Here is a 20,956-nt window from a genome sequence, read left to right as displayed (position 1 = left end):
CATGGGGCAGTGCAAGGGAGAGAGGAGGGGCCGGAAGAGCCTGGGAGGGTGGCCCTGGCCCTGAAGCTGGACGCCTGGACGCTACACCCAAGGGCACTCTGAGCCCATCCCAGGCAGGGCCTGGCCAGGTGCAACCCTGCTACAGGTGCCAGAGCTGTCTGCCTGCAGGAAGTGGCCCCTCCACTAGGGTTCTTCTGAGGATGCTGGGAATGGTTCGCAGGCAAGACTACTCCCAGCAGGGTTGGTGGCTCACGGGCAGCTCAGGTATCCGCAAACAGCCAGCACCGGGGTCTGCTGGGGTGGGGGCTGGCCTCTGGTTCAGCTTCTGGTTTTGACACTGAGCAGCCTAGGCCTCTGTAAAATGGAGTGATGGCGGCATCTGCCCTGAGGATGGTCTGAGAATGGGAGGCAGTAATTAGCCTGAAAGGGCTTGGCTGGACGTCAGTTCCAGAGGTGTAGGTCAGCGCTGAGCAGCCGCGGGACTGCGCTGCTCAGCTGGGAGACAGGGCTCCAGCCAGGGGAGTGGGAACCGAGAGATGGGGTGGGACCTGGGCCAGCTCAGCGGAGGCCTGGCAGGGCCTGAGCTGGGCAGGTGAGGAGTACCCGACCGCCAGCCTCGGAGCTCCTCCACCAGGGACAGGAGATGCCCTGGCAGTGGGGTCACCCACTGAGGTTGGAGACGTGGGCGTGGCAACAGCCCATGGGGAAAATGCTGAGCTAGCTCTTGAAAGGCTAGAGAGATACAATGTATCAATGCAACAGTGCATGTCAGGGAGGAGATTCATGGGTAGGGAAGGGAGAAATGTCCCAGAAACAGGAGCAAGTTAGGGTTCCAGGAGGTGAGGGAAGATGGTTCCTCTGAAGGTAAATAAGGAAGACAGCCCCGAGGTACCCAGCAGGGTAGGAGGCAGAGAGGGGGTCCAGGGCAGGGTCCTGAGGGAGTGGTTTCCAGAGCCAGCCGGAGGATCTTGAGATGAGGCCAGGGAGGGAGCTGAAGCCACTGAATTGGACACGTGGAGGAGGCAGCGCAGGTGGCCAGGCTTAGGGCTCCTGGGAGGCTCCCACACCCTCAAGGCACAGATCAGAGGAGACCCTGCCCAAACCAAGGACAAAGTAAGGGGGTGTAGGGCGCTTCCAGCCGGGGGGGGCCAACGCTGGTTCTTCATCAATTTGGAGCGCCAGGAGAGGGCGGGAACTAGTCCTGTACGGAGACTCCCCCACTTTGGGCTGCCCACACCCCCACCCCCTCTCAAGCAGCCAAGGGAGGCGGGTCCTCCCCTTCAAAGGGAGGGGCCCTCAGGCTCCTCTGGAGTTGGACGTCTTGACCCAGGACGGCCTGGTGAGGGGTCGGAGCTGACTCCCGCCAGGCTCTGCTGCAGCCCCTGACCGCCCTTACGGGTGGCCAGGCCCGGTCCTCGTCGCTGTTGGGGGCTCCGGCTGGGGGCGGGGGTCGAGGCCGATGCGCTGCGGGCAGCGGCCGCCGGGGGCGCTGCGGGGGCCGCAGTTAAAGCCCCGGCGCGGGCGCACGCGCTCAGAGAGCTGGGCCGCCGCCGCCGCTGCTGCCGCCGCTGCTGCCGCCGCTGTCCCCGCGATCTGCGCCCGGTGCCCTCCATCTCCGCCCCGCGGCCCCCGGCTCCCCCGGCCCCGGCACGGCGTCAAGCCATCTTCCCTCACCTCCTACCGGAACCCTAGCTTGCTCCCGGCCCATGTGGCCCCCGCGGGCGCCCGGCCCCAGCTCCAGAACTCAGCCTTGCACCTGAGCGCGGGGCCCGGCGGGGCGCGGCGGCCGCGATGGGGAAACTGCAGTCCAAGCACGGTGAGCCGCGGGCCGGGAGGGCGGGCGGGCGGGCGTGGGGCCGCCTCTCACTGTCGTTTTCCTCTCCCCGCGCCCCGCCGTGCCGCAGCCGCCGCCGCCCGCAAACGGAGAGAGAGCCCGGAAGGTGAGCGGGCGAGTGGACGGGCGGGGCGGGGCGGGGGGCGGCGACCCCGGCCGGGACCCTCGGAGCCAGGAGCCCGCGCGCGCCCTGCCCTGGAGCCAGCGGTGGGGGGACGGGGCCGCGGGTCTCCAGGAGCGCGCGGGACCCGCACGCCTGCCCCTGCGAGGTCTCCAGGAGATGGGGACACAGCGAAGGCGCAGCGCCCGCGGGGCTCACGGCGCGTCTCTTTCCCTCCTCGGTGCGGGTTTCCCGCGCGTCCGCCCCCGGGCCGCAGGGGACAGCTTCGTGGCGTCAGCGTACGCGAGCGGCCGCAAAGGAGCGGAGGAAACGGAGCGGCGCGCGCGGGACAAGCAGGTAGGCGGCGGGGCGACGGCTGGGTCGCACTGCGCACCCGCCTGGGGACAGGGAGCGGTGTCAGAGCTGTTCCTGGCGCCCACCCGCGGACAGGCGAGACGTGGGCCGCCATGGCCGCACGAGTTACCGAGGGGCCAGGAGAGCCCGTCCCTCCCCAGCCTCCAGGACGTCTGGGGGTCCCGTGGGGGAGGCCTTGCTAGTGTCCCGTGCTGGGTGGAGGAATAGGAATTCCTTGTCCTAGGCTGGGGGCGGTGTGGGGGCTCTATGTTTCGGGCTGGAGGAGCTGGGGGAGCAGGAGGGGCTGGACTTAGACGTCCCGGGCTGGAGGTCCTGGGAAGCGGGAATGCAGTACCCCGGTTGGAGGAGCTGGAGGAGGGGTGGGAGCTACAGGCTTGGGGCATTACTGGCCAGAGCCTCAGTGCTCGCTCAGCAAACACGGCCAGAGTCAGAGGCCGCGGTGCCTCCCATCTCTGGGGGGTCGGGGGGTGACCACAGGCCTGCTAGAGGCTCAGGAGACAGAAAGACATCTGCACAGCTGTGGCCACCCAGACTGCAAGGCTGGCTTAGGACCCAGGTGGCCCTGAGTGTGGGTGAGGAAGGTTCTATGTCCAGGAGCAGAGAACTCTCTGTCCAGGTCTGGCATCCTGGAAGGGTCTGGGGTAAATTAGACCTGCATGTTTGCTGAGTGTGAGAAAGCTAACATTCAGTGGTCATCAGTGTCAGTGTGAACAGGATCGCTGTAGACAGGCCCACCAGGTGGCCAGGCCCACACTTGCCCCGTGCTTCCTCCCCCACTGTCCCCACAGGTCCCCAGACACAGAGCATGCTGGGACACACAGTCAGTTTCTTTTTTGGAAAGATGTTCTTCTGGCAGTTGATTAAAAAAAGCTCTGGGCGTGTTTGGAGACATTTTCTGCAGCTCTGTCTTGAGAAGGGGCTTAGATGCGCTTGGAAATTAACACGCAATAGAGTTAGGATTGGTGTTTCTTGAGAGTGACCATCTAACGCCTGTGACGGTAGGAAGCATGCTCTAAGGTACAGTAGTTTGGGTGGTCCTGTGAGCCTCCATCCGGGATAGGGAGACCAGGGTGAGGCCATCCAGGGAGCTGCCCCTGCCCCAGTCTGGCTCTCTTTGCCAGTTACATTTGCACAGGGGCTTGCTGGTGAGCGGATGGTGCCATTTAGCAGCCAGGTTCTCCTAGTATGATTAGTCAGTGATGTGAGCACCTGGGGTGGCCGGGTGTTTACCTCACTCACGGTCAGGGCTTTGGCCAGCCCCTGTCCATTGGCCCATCAGCCTGGGGCCTTCTCCCTGGGAGGCGCGGCACCGTGAACCTTAAAATCCCTGAGCCAGCGCCCCCACCGTGAAGTGCAGCTCCCAGGGCCATGGCGGGAGGTCAGTGCGCTCTGGAAAATGCACGTGTTCCCCATGTGGCTACGATGTCAACGTGAAGGCTGCTTGTGGGCATTTAGACCCGGCACTCCACTGGGACGTTTTCTTTAGAGAATAGTTTGGGGGTTGAGGCTTGCTTGGATTGTTACCTTCTAATTTTGCCATCATTTCATAAAAGAAAACTCCTTTCTGAGTTAAAATGAATAAACTCAGAATCAAAGGCTATCCTGTGAATTAAATACATTTCAGCTTTCAGACAAAAGTGCTACTTTTCTGTATTTTCCACCTCTGGCCGTGACTCCGCCCACCTGGCATGGAGACCCCTGGGCCCAGGTGCGCCCTCACCTGGCCAGGTGCCCTCCCTGCCACATTGCTGTTCCTCTCACCTGGCAGCCGTGCCCCCGGCGACAGATCCTACCCAGGTCTGGGAGAGCCGTGGCCACCACAGCAAAGTGTCTGGCCAAAAGTTAGGTGTTGAGTCCAGCGTCCCTCTGGCTCTTACTTTCTTCCTTCTTTGTGTAGTCCAGAGCCTTGCCTATCATCCTTGTCCTCCCAGGTGGTATCCACTGAGGAGGGCCAGTTCTGAGTCACCCAAGGCACCCCTCGTGATGCCTGGCTGGGGCCAGCGAGGGGACTCGCTCCTTCCCTTCTCCAAAATCCACCTCGTGGTTCCGTGCGAGGCATCCTGGATGCCACAGAACGGTGGCAGAGAACCCTGTGGAGATTGGGTGCACTAAGAGCCAAGACCTCCAACCTGCCCTCTCTCCCCAGCCACCAAAATAACACAAATGAGATTGGCCATTATTAATTCTCTGTGAGCAGTGCTGGCTCCTGCCTCTGTACGTATCTGAACAGCAGCACTTTCCCAGACAGGTGTCTCTCTGCACCCCTGACGTGGCTCTCCCTGGTGACTCTGCGGAGCGCCACACTTTGCTTTTGGTGGGGCCCGCGCGGCTTCATCACCGAGTGTCCCTGAAGGGCCAGGGCCATGGGATTGCTAGTGACGGTGCCATGAAGGTCTGGAGAGTGGATTGTGAGGGATCCGGAGTCTCTGGGGTGGTGCGTGGGTGAGGAGTGGTGCATGGTGGCAGTGCACTTGCGTGGCTGTTTTTAAAAGTGGTAGTGACTGCGGGGAGGATGGCTTCAGTCCTGGGAACAGGCTGCCCCTGCACACTCACCCTCACCATCTGGTCTGCAGAATAGCTTTGGTTTCCACGGTGCTCCCTGAGGCTGGCAGAAAACAGTTCCAAAGACAAGAGTCACTGTTAACTGGAATGTTGTGAACAGAGCACAGACGTCCATGAAGTAGCGCTGAGGAAGGTGCACTGGGGTAACTCCAGAGGCAACACTGGAGTGAACACTCATGACAGACCAGCCTGTGCGTTGAGGAGGCCGTGGCCCTTGCCTGCATGGGGGGCTCCTGCCCACATCTGTGGGAGGCCGTGGGCACGGCTCTGATTGGCCTGTGTAGGGCAGGTCCCAACTTGTAGGATGCACTCGCCGGTCCCACCCCCATGCCATGGCCCTTCTGAATGTGCTAACATGGTACATGTTTCCCGGAAGGGAGCCGGGAAGACCACAGCTGCAAGACATGCTGGCTCTGTCCAGGGCTGAGCTCCAGGCCAGGGCCCAGGCCTTCACCTGCACTGGCCTCTGGCTTCCCGCAGCAAACTCCGTCTGCCCTCAGCATGGCCTTGCTCACAGGAACTGGGGGCTCAGCCCCATTACATGACTTGATGCCTTCAGACTGGAGCCAGCCACAGCGCTGAGGACTGCAGCTGGCCTTCCCCCAGAGGCAGGGGTGGGGCTGCCCCTTCCCTGCCCCTCCTGGCCACCCAGAAGCCACGGCTCACCTGTCCTCTGTGGGGCCAGAGAGCTGGATGTGGCAGTGGAACGCCCAGTTCTCGGTCAGGGGGAGCAGTTTCTTGTAGAAGATCCTGGGAAATTCTTCATGGCTTCGAGCACAGTCTGGACACTACCACATCAACACAGAGATACGGGGTGGAGACAAGATACACATTTGCAGGAGAGACTCAGGCCAGCACACATGTGCCCAGAGACAAGGCAACGTGGACCATGCTCTGCTTGGTGCTCGGCCACATTCCACACAGAAGGAGAGGTTGTGGGTGCCCGGTCCAGCCAGCTCTGCATTTGAGGGTGCAAGCCACTCCAAGATGTCCAGGAGAACAGCAGCCTCCAAAGGGAGCAGGGGCACTTGGGGATGCCTCTAGCACAGACACTGAGGGCCGACCTGCTGTCTTCTGTGACCCGTGTTCCGGGACCCTGTGGCCTCATGCAGCTGAGGCCCACGTGGGGCCTTGTGTCAGAACCGGCGGCGGCTGTAGTATGTCGTGGCTGCCCTTTGCTTTCTTTTTGGTGCTCTCTGCATGCCTGGCCCTTGGATACAGGCAGCTGTGTTCCTACCCTGGGATGTGGTCCGGCCATGTGGCAAGGCCGGCACAGACGTGCACAGAGGCTCAGGCACAGAGGGAGCGGAAGGGAGTTGCCAGGCCACCTGGCCATCCCCGCTTGTTGTGGGGGGCATCGAGGTCACCTCTGGGCACGCAGCCGATGGCAGCTGATGCCCAGCACCTGAGAGCCATGGGACAGACTGGACACCATGTATGTAGTTTCTGCGCCAGCCTGGGCCCTGGGGCCAGCGAGGGCCATGTGTGCCCCCAAGCTCTCCACCAAGCCACAAGCATCCCCTGTCCTGCAGCAGAGGCTCTGGGGTGCTGACTGGGAGAGGCTGCTGCCGGTGCCTGGCCATGAGGCTGGGCCAGTAGATCTGTGTTGCCCATGGTGGAGGCCGGAGGCTGGCCGGTGGCATGGTCCTGCCCGCCCAGGTCACTGCGCCTGGACAGTGCAGGTGTGCACTCTCACTGGCAGCCACCTCACTTTATGTCGGCCCCTGTGTCTGTGAAGTGCATCCTGACAGCCCTGCACATGGGCCAGGCAAGTGTCTGGATGGAGGCCCTGGAGCGCAGGCGTCCCTGCCGCAGGGCCTGGGGCTGGAGCTGGGGGTTTCACAGACAAGGCCGAAGAAAGAGCCCACAAGCCCGCAGCTGCATCTGGGGCAGCTGTCACCCCTGGACTTCCGAAACAGCTTCCTCAAGCTAAAACTGGCCATTTTGCTGCTGAATGAGCTGAAGGTTTAGATTTCTGCAGGTGAAAGAAGACAGGCGGCTTCGCTCTGCCCTCGTCAGTGGGAACCTCAGCCTGGTGCTGCTCCGTCCTCCTTCCTTCCTTCTTGTGGCTGAGTAATTTGAATTCCTTTGAGGTTTTCATCTTGTTTTGGCTAAAGAGCTTACATCTTTCCTTTTCTTAAAAACCCAGGCTGGTTTGCAATCCTCAGAAACCGGTCATCAGCCCTGCAGCTTCGGGCCGCCCTGTGCCTGCTTTAGGGGGTTGGGGGTCCATCAGACACACGTGCGACTCCTGGGAGCCGCGGGAACTGTGGCTGGTGTGGGCCAAGGCGGTTGTGCCAGAAAGGGCAGGGCCGTCTCAAGTACCCGTCCACGAGTGCCCTTCGGTGCACTGGCCCCTGCTGTGCATGTCTCCCGTGTGAGCAGCAAGGTGATGGCGAGATTGGAAGTGCAGTTTCACCTGCCTCATAGGAGTGGCTGGCTCTCCTTTGCCCTTAGGTGGCCACCGCTTGTTCAGAGCTGCCTGAGCAGGCGGTAAGTCCATGGCCACCCCAGGTCTAGGCCCCGGCAGGGGGAAACGCGCAACTTGCCACTGTCCTGTCTAAGCTGGGGTTGGGGGTTCGGCTGTTTCTATTTCTCAGGAAGTCAGGAGTCTGGGCCAAGGGTTCCTGTCCTCCACCCTCACTTTGCAGCCAAGGGATACCCACCTGGTCAGCCCTGACAGAGGCTGTGAACGATGTCCTGGTCAAAGACCACAGTTGGGAGCCACCATGTGGCCGTTTTACGTGTGACTGGGCCCCGTCGTCAGTACCAGGTTTCTGTCATCCCATCGTTAGCGGAGGCGGCTTGTGGGGTGGCTCACAGCCTCTGGACCCGGCTCCGGACCCAGTGCTGCCACTCACAGCCTGGCCACATCCCTCGTGCCTGGGCCGCCTGCTTCCCCTTGTGGTCCTGTGAGGAAAGACAAGGGACAGTTCCACACTCCATAAGGCCGGGCAGCGAGGGCCACCTGGAGAGCAGCCCGGTGTGGCCAAGCCCCTTGCTGGGCTTTTCCCCAAGTGCCAGGGTGCTCCAAGCCAGAGGGGTGCATGAGGCCGTGAGCTCACGCCAAGATGCTGTGGGCCCGACCTGTACCGCACAGTCGTCTGAGCTGTCAGCAAGCTCTCACTGGTTGGCAATGCCCACAGCCTCCCCGGTGTGGCCAGGTGTGGTGGGAGCAGAGGCCAGAGGGTGGGAGGGGGGTCTGCCCTCCTTCCTGTAGAGAGGAAGGCTCTGGCCTCCCGGCTGCTGTTCTTGAGTTGGCAAAGCCACACTTTACGGAAGCAGCAGTTCTTGAGGCCAGACATACCTGAGTTTGGAGTTGCCCAGCCTACCCCAGAATTTGTGGATAGCTACCTGCCAAGTCACTGGGTCCCTGGAGCTCTGAAGGCTGAGCCCTGTATCCTTCCTGCAGGGCTCTCAGACAGATGCCTGCATCAGAAAGTCCCTGGGTTATGAAGAAAGGCCCATGACACCCCCAGGTTGTTGGGGAAGCCTCAGGAGCATCAGGAAGCAGGAGGAAGCAGGAGTCCCTGCTTGGGTGAGGTCAGCGTTTAGGGGTGGTCCTGCCTGCTCATGCCGCTGCCAGCATTTCAGGGTGGGCTGCTCCCAGCGGGACTGCGGATCTGCCTGTCCATGTGTGGAACCCAAGGGGGCCTGTGCTGCGTCCTGGGGCACTCATGCTGGAGGGTTCCTGTGGCTCTGTCCTCTCACAAGTCTTGCCAACCATGGCCCCTCTCCTGTTGGACTTGCCTTCCTGAACATGGGGAGGGGTCCCAAGCCCAGGACCCCTAATCAGTTCCAAGGGCTCCAGAGCTTTCAGTCCCTGCCACCTTCTGAGCCATTGTCTGTCACAGATCATGACCATCAGCTGTCCCTGGAGGAGCCCTTCCCACAGGGCTACTGGGTTAACGCTGGAACCATGGGGAGGAGAAGGCGCGGTGTGTGAGGGGTCTGCCCAGGTAGCAGGATCCCCCCACATGCCGGACACTTCCCAGCGTGGGGCGAAGCTCGTGGTGCTGGCCTGGAGGGACACATGGTGCTGACCTGGGTCAGCACCGCTCCTCTGGCTGCCGCCTCTGGGCTGCGAAGCCTGGACATGCTGGGACAGAAGCCTTGCAGAGACCGCGGTCTGATCCGCTCTCACAGTGAGCTGCACCCATGCTAGCTGATGGGAGCTTTAATTTGCTTTCATGTTGGCAAATACTTGGCAGGGCACCCTCTGGCAACCTTTCACGCTGGCGTTAAACAAATTGGGTTTGTTCGATCCTGTCCTGCGCAGAGCTGGAATTCACTGGCGGTGATGGCCAGCCCTCGGCAGCGGGAGGGGGAAGGTTTGTTTTCCTTTGTTCTGCAGAATTTTCCAGGGAAATTGTACATAGTTTTGCGCATCAGAATCAGAGAAGCCAAAAAGCATGAAATATTGTAATACAAACATTCAAATTGGAGATTATTTTAATGGTAAGTGTCTTGGTGGATTTGGACTGAGAGCTTTGCTGGAGGCCGATGGAAATGGGGGGTCCTTCTTGCTGTCTCTGGTGAGGTTCCATGGCACTCACATTGGTGGCTGTCAGGACCCTCCAGGGCTCCCACCTGTCCTTAAGGCTGTGGTCCTGCATGGACCTACCTCTAGGACGAGGCCTCTCACATCCGCTAAGGGGGACATGGCAAGAGCTATAGCTGCTTTTGGGTAACAGAGCCCACCCCATCCTCGTTCCCACAAGGATAACAGAGCTGACCCCATCCTCATTCCCACAAAGGATAACAGAGCCGACTCCACCCTCGTTTCCACAAAGGATAACAGAGCCCACCCCACCCTCATTCCCACAAAGGATAACAGAGCCGACCCCATCCTTGTTCCCACAAAGGATAACAGAGCCGACCCCATCCTAGTTCCCACAAAGGATAACAGAGCCGACCCCATCCTAGTTCCCACAAAGGATAAAGGAGCCGGCCCTATCCTAGTTCTCACAAGGACCTGCCTGGACATGGTGCAAAGCTGCTGCCCCTGGTGGCCTCCCTGCTGCCCCGGGGACGTGGGTAGCCTGGCCCTCGGTGGCTGGCGTCTGGGCCTCAGCGTCACCCCACATCCCTCTGCGTGCCATCGCTGCCTGCTCTCTTGGCTGCCCAGATGTACCCGGTTCATCCGTCCTGAGGGCCCTGCCAGGCCAGGTCCGTGTGCCCTGCACCCTTTGGGGCAGCCACTCACGCTTGAGACCAGCCAACCCTAGACAGGGCTGGAGCAAGGGCCATTTCAGTGGCTCTGATTTTGCTCTTGAGGGCTGTGGTGTAACATGAAAGAACGTTGCCGTAGGCTTCCGGCCATGGGATTCCGGGACTGTCTTTGCCTTGTGCTGCTGTCACAGGCTTGTCCTGGGCACGCCCTCAAAAGGAGGAAACAAAAACAGAAGAGCTGAGTCCCGGAGCCAGGACCCCAACCCAGAAGCCCCCCGACCAAAGCCCGCACCCCCACCACTGGGCTGCCCTGCTGCCCCAGGGTCTGAGCTGCTCTCTGGCTGCTGGGAGAACCTGATGGTGGTTGCCAGAAGGAAGGCCGGCAGGGCCCTGGGTTCTGGGATGCGGGAGAGGCCAGGCATGGGTGCAGGGCCTGTGGTGCTGGGGTGTGAGAGAGGTCAGGCCTGTGGTGCTGGGGTGTGAGAGAGGCCAGGCTGGGGTGCAGGGCCTGGGGTGCTGGGGTGTGAGAGAGGCCAGGCATGGGTGCAGGGCCTGTGGTGCTGGGGTGTGAGAGAGGTCAGGCCTGGGGTGCTGGGGTGTGAGAGAGGCCAGGCCTGGGGTGCTGGGGTGTGAGAGAGGTCAGGCCTGTGGTGCTGGGGTGTGAGAGAGGCCAGGCTGGGGTGCAGGGCCTGGGGTGCTGGGGTGTGAGAGAGGTCAGGCCTGGGGTGCTGGGGTGTGAGAGAGGTCAGGCCTGTGGTGCTGGGGTGTGAGAGAGGCCAGGCTGGGGTGCAGGGCCTGGGGTGCTGGGGTGTGAGAGAGGTCAGGCCTGGGGTGCTGGGGTGTGAGAGAGGCCAGGCTGGGGTGCAGGGCCTGGGGTGCTGGGGTGTGAGAGAGGTCAGGCCTGGGGTGCTGGGGTGTGAGAGAGGCCAGGCTGGGGTGCAGGGCCTGGGGTGCTGGGGTGTGAGAGAGGTCAGGCCTGGGGTGCTGGGGTGTGAGAGAGGCCAGGCTGGGGTGTGGGAGAGGCCGGGCAGGAGTAGGGGCTGCCGCTTGTTGTGGGTGTCAGGACAGTGTGTGGTGAGGAGGCATGGAGGAAGTGTGGCCCCCTGGAGGCTTCCAGGCTGGGTGGCCAGTGTAAAGGCCCTGAGGAGTAGACCTGGAGGATGGGACAGCAGCAGGCAGGGGGCTGCGGGAGATGGGGGGAGGAAGAATGGCGGCCCCCACCCATCTTCCTCTGCCTAGAAGGAGCCATGGGCACAGCCTACAGGTGTGCACTGGTCTCTGTGCTGTGGGAGGCCAGACCTGGTGTCTGTGAGGAGCACCACAGCTGCAGACCTGCCGGATGACGCTCGGGTGACACTTCAGGGTGGAGGACCCCCACGCACCCTGCGAGCCACATTCCTTGGGCTCCGAGCCTGTCCTCCCGTCTGTGGAGCAGGTGGAGCCACTAGCAGGGGCTTCTGGCCCTTCCTCTCCTGCTGTTGATTTGCTGCAAGTGATTTAGGTTTTCTGTAAAACAAAGCGAATGTGGGCCTGGGGAAGGCTCTCGCGGGTGTTTCATGAGCTTTCCCAGGCCTGAGACGCGTTTTAGGCGGCAGCCAGCTCACGTGTGTTGGGAGAGGCTGGTCACAGTCGGGCGACTCGGGGGCTTGTGCTCAGACGGTGACACCCAGCCCGCTTGTCCCCAGGGTGGCGGGGAGGTGGCAAGAACTGGCAGCTGCCCCACAGGCTGAGCCAAGCCCAACAGAAAGGCCCAAGGCCGGAGCACAGAGGTGGCCCGGATGCTTCTGGCCAGTGGTCAGGACCCTGCCAGGCCTTGCTTGGAGGCGTCTTGTGTATGAGGGGAGCCCCGTCCATGCCAACCACCTGGCTTTGCCCAGGGGAAACTGCCCCGGAGGCCTGTTCTCAGGGTCTGTTTGCCTGTCGTGGGGAGAGCGTGGCGCAAGCTGGGTCCGCGGAGAGGAACGTCCTTGACCTCTGAAAGGGCTGAGAGCACCACCCCTGCTTTGGGCCATCTTGGGGGCAGCAGGTGGGGACGTTGCGCCTCTGTCCACAGCTCAGTCTGGGAGACTCAGAGCCCTGTCGGTGAGTCCTGGGTCAAAAGGGCATAGCGACCAGGCCAGAGTGCCACCTTCCTGCTGTCCCCTTGGCAGGGCTGTGATTGCCTCTAGCTCTAGTGACCGGGGCAGTGGTCCTGGCTGCCTGCACCTCCCCTGCCAATTATGTCCCCCATCTGCACCCCCCATGCTGGCTTCTCCTCTTTCGAGTTTGGAGTGTGACCCCAAGGCTTTGTGTGCTGCTCAGAGCTCAGCCTGTGCACCCTGCAGCCTCGGGCCCAGCGCCCTTCCTGAGATGAGATTGTGTGTCCTGTAACAAAGATGTGCGTGGTCTCCTCTGAACACTTCTTACCTCTCATGCGTGGGTTGTCACCACTCTCCCCTGAGAGTGGGCTGTGGCTCGTGTGGATGGCAGCTGCCAGGCATAGCCCCTGCCCCCTAGAGCCCTCTGCAGCCTCAGCCAATAGCAAAGTTGCAGGTGGGCACCAGGCCCTCCTTTCATCTCATGGAGCCCCTCGCCAGCCACAGCAGGGCCCATGTGGAAGTTCTGAGATTGTCATGTGCAGGGCATGCAACGGGGGTGCTTAAGAGAAAGAAAAGGCCTTGATTATTTGTTTGAGTAGCTCAGTCCCCAGGGTCTGGAGCTGTAATCAAATATAAGCCCCTCAACCAGCATTTCCCGCTGTTTCTCCCTGGTAAGGACATCGACGTTGCATGTTCACATGTGGTGTCTTCCAAATGAGAAAAAAGAAAACTCTGAAATGCAATGTTATGCCCAGACCGTTTATTCCCCGAAGAAGACCACCAGAGTCCAGAGTCAAAGCTAAGCAGCAAGGATCTTTATTACAGGTTCGAACCTGGAACTCTCCCTCGCTCGTGAAACGAGACGGGCAGGAGAGCTCCCCCACTGAGCTCCGAGCAGTGTTATATAGTCTAAGAAAAGTGGGCATAGAGTTATTATACAAATCAGATATATGATTGGCTAGTGTTTGAACAAGGCGATTTGGCTAACTATGATTGGTTCCCGCCATTTCTGATATTTTGGTTCAAACTTTGAGGCGGGAGAGCAGGTTTATGGCAGCAAGAGTTTATCTTACTTAAACACGTCTTGTGACCTTGCCTCAGAACTTACAAAATTTCTGGTATGTGCAAAACAAAATCTCTGGTATGTGCAGAAAACCAGGTACTCACAGAACTTACGAAATCTCTGGTATGTGCAAAGATTAGAGAGCAGAACAAGGGTGTAGCGGGTGGGGGGCGGGTACACATCTATCTTTGTGTCCTTTCATTTCCCCCTTCTCATAAGTAACTGGATGTCCAATCTTGGATTTCCAGAGTCTTATAATATAGCCTCACTTTCTGGGTGCAGGAGAGGCTGGTGATGGCTACGGAGGACCATTAGTTGGATGGTATCAAACCTTTCTCTGACAAATTGTAAAATTTTATTTACCACACAGGGGCCTATAGTGAATAGAAGTAGTAAAGACATTAGGGGGCCTAAAAGGGGTGCCAGAAGGGAAAACATTGAAGAGCTCCACCAATTGTTAGCGGCTGTAGTGAATTGTTGCTTTTTCATTTCTAAGCTTAGTTCGTGTAGGCGTTGGACTCTTTCCTCAACTAACCCTGACTCATTTATATAGAAACAGCATTCTTCTTTGAGGAACATACAGGTACCTCCTTTCTCAGCCGTGAGTAAGTCTAAGGCTCTGCGGTTTTGAAGGGTGACCTGTGCTAGGGAGGTGAGCTGCCGCTGAAGGGAGGCTAGGGAATAGGCAGAGTCTTCCATAGCAACAGAGAACTGTTGTAACAGCTTGTCGTTTTCTATCATGGAGTGTTGTAGGGCCCCTCCTGCTAACCCCGCTGCAACGACAGAGGTGGTTAAGGATATTCCGGCAATTAGTGGTAGAAAAACTGCTCGTCTATGTCGCGCAGTTTCAGTTGGGGCAGTCCCTGCCCAGCCTATGAATTCTGCCGGGGTCAGCAGGGTCAGTCGGGGAACTAGTGTAACAGGGATGCACAACTGTCCGTCAGAGATGCTTTTGGACAGAGTTTTTAACAGAGTCATATTACACCAGAAGAACACACCAGGGGGAGCACGTATGGGGCTATTAGGGTATGTAGCCGTCTGGTTGCAGAGGCTGCTACTAAATGCTGAATAACAGTAGGGGTATTTCTCTTGGTATGGGTCACGGTACAGGGCTACATCAGGTATTGCAACTGTTGATGAATTAGAATCTGGCATATAGTTTGTGGGTGGGGAGGAAAGGGGAACAGCGGTTAATGGTGGTCTTCCTAAGGTTGCACACATAAAGCAAGAGGATAGGTCGCCCAAACCGGTGAGGTTGGCGAATGCTAGCCCTTCTTGTAATAGGGTTAGCCAGGAGAAGGGCTGCAAGTCTTGTGATAGCTTGGTTTCCTGTCTGTGGATTTGTGTATGGATTAAGGGTCGAATCTGGACTAGACTCCGCCACAAGTACAGGTGGCTACTAGGCCAGCTACTACTGGCATCGTAGTAGACTGCCCCATGTTGGGGCGATGTCCACCGGGAGTGCCCTGGATCTGTTATTATCCAAGTGAATATGTTGGGAGTCCCTGTCGGGTAGCGAGTCCTGAGGAGGTTAGACTTTCTCGGGTATTCGTCCCATACCCTGGCTGAGTGCATTTTACAATAGTGGTATGGGCAACCTGCATTCTGGTGCCACCAATAATTCTTACAATTATATTCAGTCTGATCATATTCAAAACAAATCATGGGTATCCCCGGTTGGGCAATTTGGAAATTAGTGAAATTGAGGTAAATTGGAGTATTGCACCCGGAGGGGGAGCAGTCTGCACTAGCTAGCAGTTTACCCGCTTGGGGGGTTTCCCCGGGGTGAGTTTTGTTCTCATAGAGCCAGAACCTCCAGACATAGGGATTAGACGGCGCAGCAGTTAGGAGAGTCAGATGTATAAGGCATAAAAGCATAGGCAAGCTAGACATGGTTACGGCTATGTGGGTGACGGCGCAGGGTTAGCTTTAAGGGATTGTTCTTAGCTTTGTCTACAGTCCATGTAACCGGTGCTCCAGACGGCTCGAGAAGGTCGGATGTTGGGTCCACTGGTTTGATGTGTGTGTAGTGGATCCACGAAGCGATGCCTTCTACTTTGAGAGCGGTGGGAGTAGTCAGGAGTACTTGCAGTGGTCCTTTCCACCTGGGTTGAAGAGTTTCTTGCCGGTGGCGCTTGACTAGGACCCAGTCTCCCGGCTGGAACGGATGAGGCGTCGGCGGAGGTCCTGCCTCGTACAGTTCTCGTAGTCTGGGCCAAATTTCCTGGTGAATTTTCTGTAAGGCTTGTAAGGAGAACAGGAGCTCAGAGACATTTTCAGTTTCAGGTTTGAGTAAGTCATCTTTTAGACTGGGGACCAGGGGTGGGGATCTGCCATACATGATTTCATATGGTGTGAGGCCCAGTCTGTAAGGGGTATTTCGGGCCCGGAACAGAGCGTAGGGGAGAAGTACTACCCAATTAGCGCCAGTCTCCATGGTCAATTTAGTTAAGGTCTCCTTCAGAGTCCGATTCATCCTTTCTACCTGTCCTGAGCTTTGGGGCCTATAAGCACAATGTAATTTCCAATTTGCCCCAAGAATGGAAGCCAAATCCTGACTTACCTTAGCAACGAAGGCTGGTCCATTGTCTGACCCTATTTGGACGGGAAAGCCATACCTGGGGAGGATTTCTTCCAAAATTTTCTTTGCTACAACCTGAGCAGTTTCTCTCTTAGTTGGGAACGCTTCTGTCCATCCTGAAAAAGTATCTACAAAGACAAGTAAGTACTGATACCCATATTTTCCAGGCTTTATCTCAGTAAAGTCTATTTCCCAATAGATACCAGGCCTAGTTCCTCTACACCTAATTCCTGTGATGGTCTGGGTTTGGGGGCAAGTGTTGTTTAGTTGGCAGGCTTTGCAATTTGTTGTGACATCGCTGGCCAGTTCAGCTATGCGCCTAATTCTAAACTTAGCGTGCCTGATTAAGTCCATCATTCGCTGGGCACCCAGGTGGGTTGTCCAGTGGATGTGTTCCAACACCTGCCGTCCTAATTTTTCTGGTAGGATGGTTTGGTCATTTATATCAGTCCACCACCCATTTTTAACCTGTTTTAGGGGAAGCGTGTTCATCCATTCGCGATCCTGTTCGGTATAGTCGGGAAAACATGGCAAATTTCGCGGGCCAGGATCGGGGAGCTGGAGCGCGAGGAGCTGACTGGGAGCTTTTGCTATGCTCCTTGCGGTTTGGTCGGCTAAGAAGTTGCCTCGAGCAATTGGCGTAGTTGGTTTCTGATGCCCAGGGTAATGTACGATAGCCAATTTCTTTGGTTTCCACAAAGCAGTTAATAGAGCTAGGATCTCTTGCTTGTTTTTTATTTCTTTGCCTTCGGCTGTTAATAGTCCCTTTTCTCTGTAGATGGCCCCATGTATGTGCGCAGTAGCGAAAGCATAGCGGCTATCCCTGTATACTGTTAGTTTTTTCTCTGCCCCTAGGGTGAGGGCTTGTGTGAGGGCTATCAGTTCGGCTCTTTGGGCCGATGTCCCTGGAGGCAAGGGTTCCGCCCAGATTACCTCAGTCTCTGACGTTACAGCCGCTCCTGCATACCGCTGGCCTTGGTGGACGTAGCTGCTGCCATCAGTGAACCAGGTGAGTTCTGTGTCGGGGAGCAGACGATCTTGCAGGTCCTCCCGCACCCCATGCACCTGAGCCAGTATCTCAGTGCACTCATGGAACGGGGCGTCCAAGTCTGGATTTGGCAGCAGTGAAGCAGGGTTTAAAGAGGTTGGGGGCAGAAAAGTTATTCTGAGGGGGTTTAACAGCAGTCCTTGATAGTGGGTGAGCCGGGCGTTACTCATCCATCGGTCAGGTGGCTGCCGGAGGACGCCTTCAATGGCATGCGGGGTTATAACGCGCAACTCTTGCCCCATGATAAGTTTATCAGCGTCTCGGACCATTAGGGCGGTCGCCGCGATTATCCGCAGGCAGGGTGGCCAGCCAGCAGCCACTGAATCTAATTTTTTTGACAAATAGGCAACTGGCCTCTGCCAGGGGCCTAGGTACTGTGTTAACACGGCTTTTGCAACACCCTTACTTTCATCTACGTATAAGTGGAAGGGCTTGGAGACATCAGGGAGCCCCAGCGCGGGGGCTGATAACAAGGCAGTTTTGATTTGTTGAAAGGCCAGCTCAGCCTCTTCCGTCCAATTGAAGGGCTGCCGTTCCTTTGTTGCCTGGTATAGGGGCTTGGCTAACTCAGCAAATCCGGGTATCCATAACCTACAGAACCCTGCCGACCCCAGGAATTCTCTCACTTGCCGTGTCGACTGGGGTCTAGGGATGCGTAGGACTGTTTCCTTTCGGGCTTTGGTTAGCCAGCGTTGCCCCCCTTTTAATAGGTACCCCAGATAAGTTACCTCCGACTTGCAGATCTGAGCCTTTGTTGCTGAGGCTCGGTAGCCTAGCTCCCCCAGAGTCTTCAAGAGGTCCTCAGTCCCTTGAACACAAGTTTCCGGGGATCTGGCTGCTATTAAGAGATCATCAACATATTGCAAAAGAGTTATTTCAGGGTGTTGCCGCCGGTACTCACCCAGATCTTCATGAAGGGCTTCGTCGAACAGGGTTGGTGAGTTCTTGAACCCTTGTGGCAGCCTGGTCCATGTTAGCTGACCGTTGATGCCCCTCTCAGGATCCGTCCATTGAAATGCAAAGAGTCCTTGACTTTTGGGAGCCAGAGGAAGGCTGAAGAAAGCGTCTTTTAGATCAAGAACGGTATACCACTGTTTTTCGGGATGTAAAGCACTCAGAAGGGTGTATGGATTGGGCACAGTGGGATGTATGTCCATGACCCTTTTATTAACTTCTCTTAAATCCTGTACTGGCCTGTAGTCCATACTGTTGGGTTTACGAACAGGTAACAGTGGAGTATTCCAGGATGAGTGGCAAGCCCGTAGGACTCCCTGGTCTAGGAGTCGGCGGATATGGGGCGTAATTCCTTCTCTTGCCTCCAGGGGCATAGGATATTGCCGAACCCGAACTGGGTCCGTCCCTGGCTTAACTTCCACAAATATGGCAGGTCGCTGTTTAGCTAGCCCTAAGCCCCCAGTTTCTGCCCACGCTTCAGGGAAACGCTGGAGCCAAGAGTCAATTTCCTGATCGGGGGGCTTTTGCTCTTGATGGAGTCTGTACTCATCTTCTTTTTTTTTTTTTTTTTTTTGAGACGGAGTCTCGCTCTGTCACCCACTGGAGTGCAGTGGCCGGATCTCAGCTCACTGCAAGCTCCGCCTCCCGGGTTTACGCCATTCTCTGGCCTCAGCCTCCCGAGTAGCTGGGACTACAAGCGCCCGCCACCTCGCCCGGCTAGTTTTTTGTATTTCTTAATAGAGACGGGGTTTCACCGTGTTAGCCAGGATGGTCTCGATCTCCTGACCTCGTGATCCGCCCGTCTCGGCCTCCCAAAGTGCTGGGATTACAGGCTTGAGCCACCGCGCCCGGCTGTACTCATCTTCTAAGGTGACAGTCAGGATAGATATTGGCCTGTTTTGGGAATCAGTTATCTTGGGCCCTTCTGGCTCAAAGTGGATTTGGGCCCCCATTTTTGTCAGCAAGTCCCTCCCTAGTAGAGGGCAGGGGCTCTCTGGGATGACTAGGAAGGAATGGGAGACTTTTCCCGTTCCTAAGTCTACAGTCCTCTGGGTTGTCCAGGGGTATTTTTTGATGCCTGTGGCCCCGTGCACCCAGGATGTTTTCTTAGACATTTTTCCAATTGGTTTGGTTAGGACTGAGCGTTCCGCCCCAGTATCGACCAAGAAGCGAACTGGGGACCCCTCCACTTGCAAAGTTACCCTGGGTTCGGGGAGGGGGTCCGAACCCCGTTTTCCCTAGTCAGAGTCCTGGGTAACGAGTACGGAGGTAGGGTTAGCTGGTCTCCGTTTCTTTGGGCAGTCTTTAATCCAGTGACCACGTTCCTTGCAATAAGCACACTGATCCTTTTCTAATCCTTGCCTAGAGCCTTGCTTTGTCTGCTTTCTGCTTTGGCCATTCCCTGCCTGGGGGAAAGCTGCTACTAAAACTTTGGTCATTTCTTTGGTTGCCTTGAACTGTTTTTCTTCTGGAGTATCCCTATTATTATAAACTCGCTGGGCCATCTGAAGGAGGTCCTGAATCTGCTTTCCCTCTAAACCTTCTAATTTCTGGAGTTTTCTTCTAATATCTGATGCTGCCTGGTTTACAAAGGACATTACTACCGCAGCCTGATTTTCCGGTGCTTCCGGGTCCATGGGGGTATACTGTCTGAAAGCTTCCATTAATCTCTCTAAATACACAGCGGGGCTTTCTGTCTTACCTTGTAACACAGAATATACTTTAGCCAAATTGGTGGGCTTGCGAGCTGCAGCCCGGAGACCCGCCATTAGAGTCTGGTGATAAATGAGCAGTCGTCCCCTACCTTCTGCCGTGTTGTAGTCCCATCTGGGCCGGGTCAAAGGAAAAGCCGCGTTAATGAGGTCAGAATTTGCAGTTGGCTGGCCGTCATCTCCTGGAACCAGCTTTCTGGCCTCAACTTGGATTCTTTCCCGCTCCTCCGTTGTGAACAGGATTCGGAGGAGCTGTTGACAGTCATCCCAGGTTGGCTGGTGAGTAAACATGACACTGTCTAACAACGAGGTTAGATCTTTGGGATTATCAGAGAACCGAGCATTTTGGGACTTCCAATTGTATAATCACTAGTGGAAAAAGGCCAATACATGAGACGGGAGAGCCCGGTATCATCGAGCGATCCTATTTCTCTGAGAGGCAGGGCTACGGTGGAGTCAGGGAGTCGGGAAGCTTGGTCCCGCAGTACGCGGCCTCGCGTTCGGCCGGCTGGTCGGCCCCTCCGGGTTACTTTCGCTCTTGGCTGCTTCCGCTTCTCGGTTTCCCTCTACGGAAGCACCACCCTGGGGGACTGGGTCCTGCGGGATAAGGTGCGGATATGGTGGGGGAAGTGTGGGTTCTAACGTTAGGGGGTCCTGGCTGTCTGGCAGCACAGGGGCCGAGGGAGAAGAGAGAGTCCTTTGTCTTGTAGGTCGCATTACTAGGACCTTGCAAGGCTCAAGGATGAATGGAGTTATCCAGGGCGGGGGGTCTTCCACAAGATTTTGCCACACTAGAATATAAGGAATTTGATCAGGATGTCCTGACTGCCCTGGCAGGAAAATCTTAGTTTTTACCTTAGTAATAATAGAGAGACAGAAAGTTCCTTCGGAGGGCCACCCTACGCCGAAAGAGGGCCACTCTGAATGGCAGAAAGTAACTAGCTTTCCTTTCTTTAGTTCTACGCTTAAGTTACGCCCCCGAGCCTTCACATCCTTAAAATTGGTAACAAGGAGTGAGAGCGGCGTGCTCTGGTTGTTGCCCATCTTTGGACTGCTCCTACAAAGAGAAGGAGGGACAAAAATGAGTGTGAAGCAGAGGGGAGTATCCGACAGGTCCGGTCCTGGAAGGGGAAGAAGAGGTTTTATGTTTCGTTTTGGACTTACACTTAACACTTAACAATAATGGGGCCGGGCGCGGTGGCTCAAGCCTGTAATCCCAGCACTTTGGGAGGCCGAGGCGGGTGGATCACGAGGTCAGGAGATCGAGACTATCCTGGCTAACATGGTGAAACCCCGTCTCTACTAAAAATACAAAAAACTAGCCAGGCGTGGTGGCGGGCGCCTGTAGTCTCAGCTACTCGGGAGGCTGAGGCGGGAGAATGGCGTGAACCCGGGAGGCGGAGCTTGCAGTGAGCCGAGATCACGCCACTGCACTCCAGCCTGGGAGACACAGCGAGACTCCGTCTCAAAAAAAAAA

General features: G+C 57.2%; 1 protein-coding gene across 7 annotated transcripts in view; it reads left to right on the top strand.

Moving 5' to 3' along the window:
* Positions 1 to 1,651: 1,651 nt before the first annotated feature.
* The window catches only part of LOC105464581 (NKD inhibitor of WNT signaling pathway 2), a 36,815-nt gene continuing 17,510 nt past the window's right edge, over positions 1,652 to 20,956 (top strand). For 6 of the 7 annotated variants that reach the window (XM_024787604.2, XM_071099135.1, XM_071099136.1 and 3 more), the window contains exons 1-3: positions 1,652 to 1,816; positions 1,905 to 1,940; positions 2,212 to 2,291. In XM_024787604.2, the coding sequence (XP_024643372.2) occupies positions 1,792 to 1,816; positions 1,905 to 1,940; positions 2,212 to 2,291 (141 nt within the window). In that variant the 5' untranslated portion in view covers positions 1,652 to 1,791. Of the gene's footprint in view, positions 1,817 to 1,904; positions 1,941 to 2,211; positions 2,292 to 20,956 lie in introns of those variants that run through there. The other variant, XM_071099138.1, reaches the window with a different exon arrangement.

This window comes from Macaca nemestrina, chromosome 6 (assembly GCF_043159975.1).
Source record: "Macaca nemestrina isolate mMacNem1 chromosome 6, mMacNem.hap1, whole genome shotgun sequence".
NCBI classification, from domain to species: Eukaryota; Metazoa; Chordata; class Mammalia; order Primates; family Cercopithecidae; genus Macaca; species Macaca nemestrina.
Note: the sequence above shows the minus strand (reverse complement) of the source record. Positions and strands in the feature narration are given on the sequence as shown.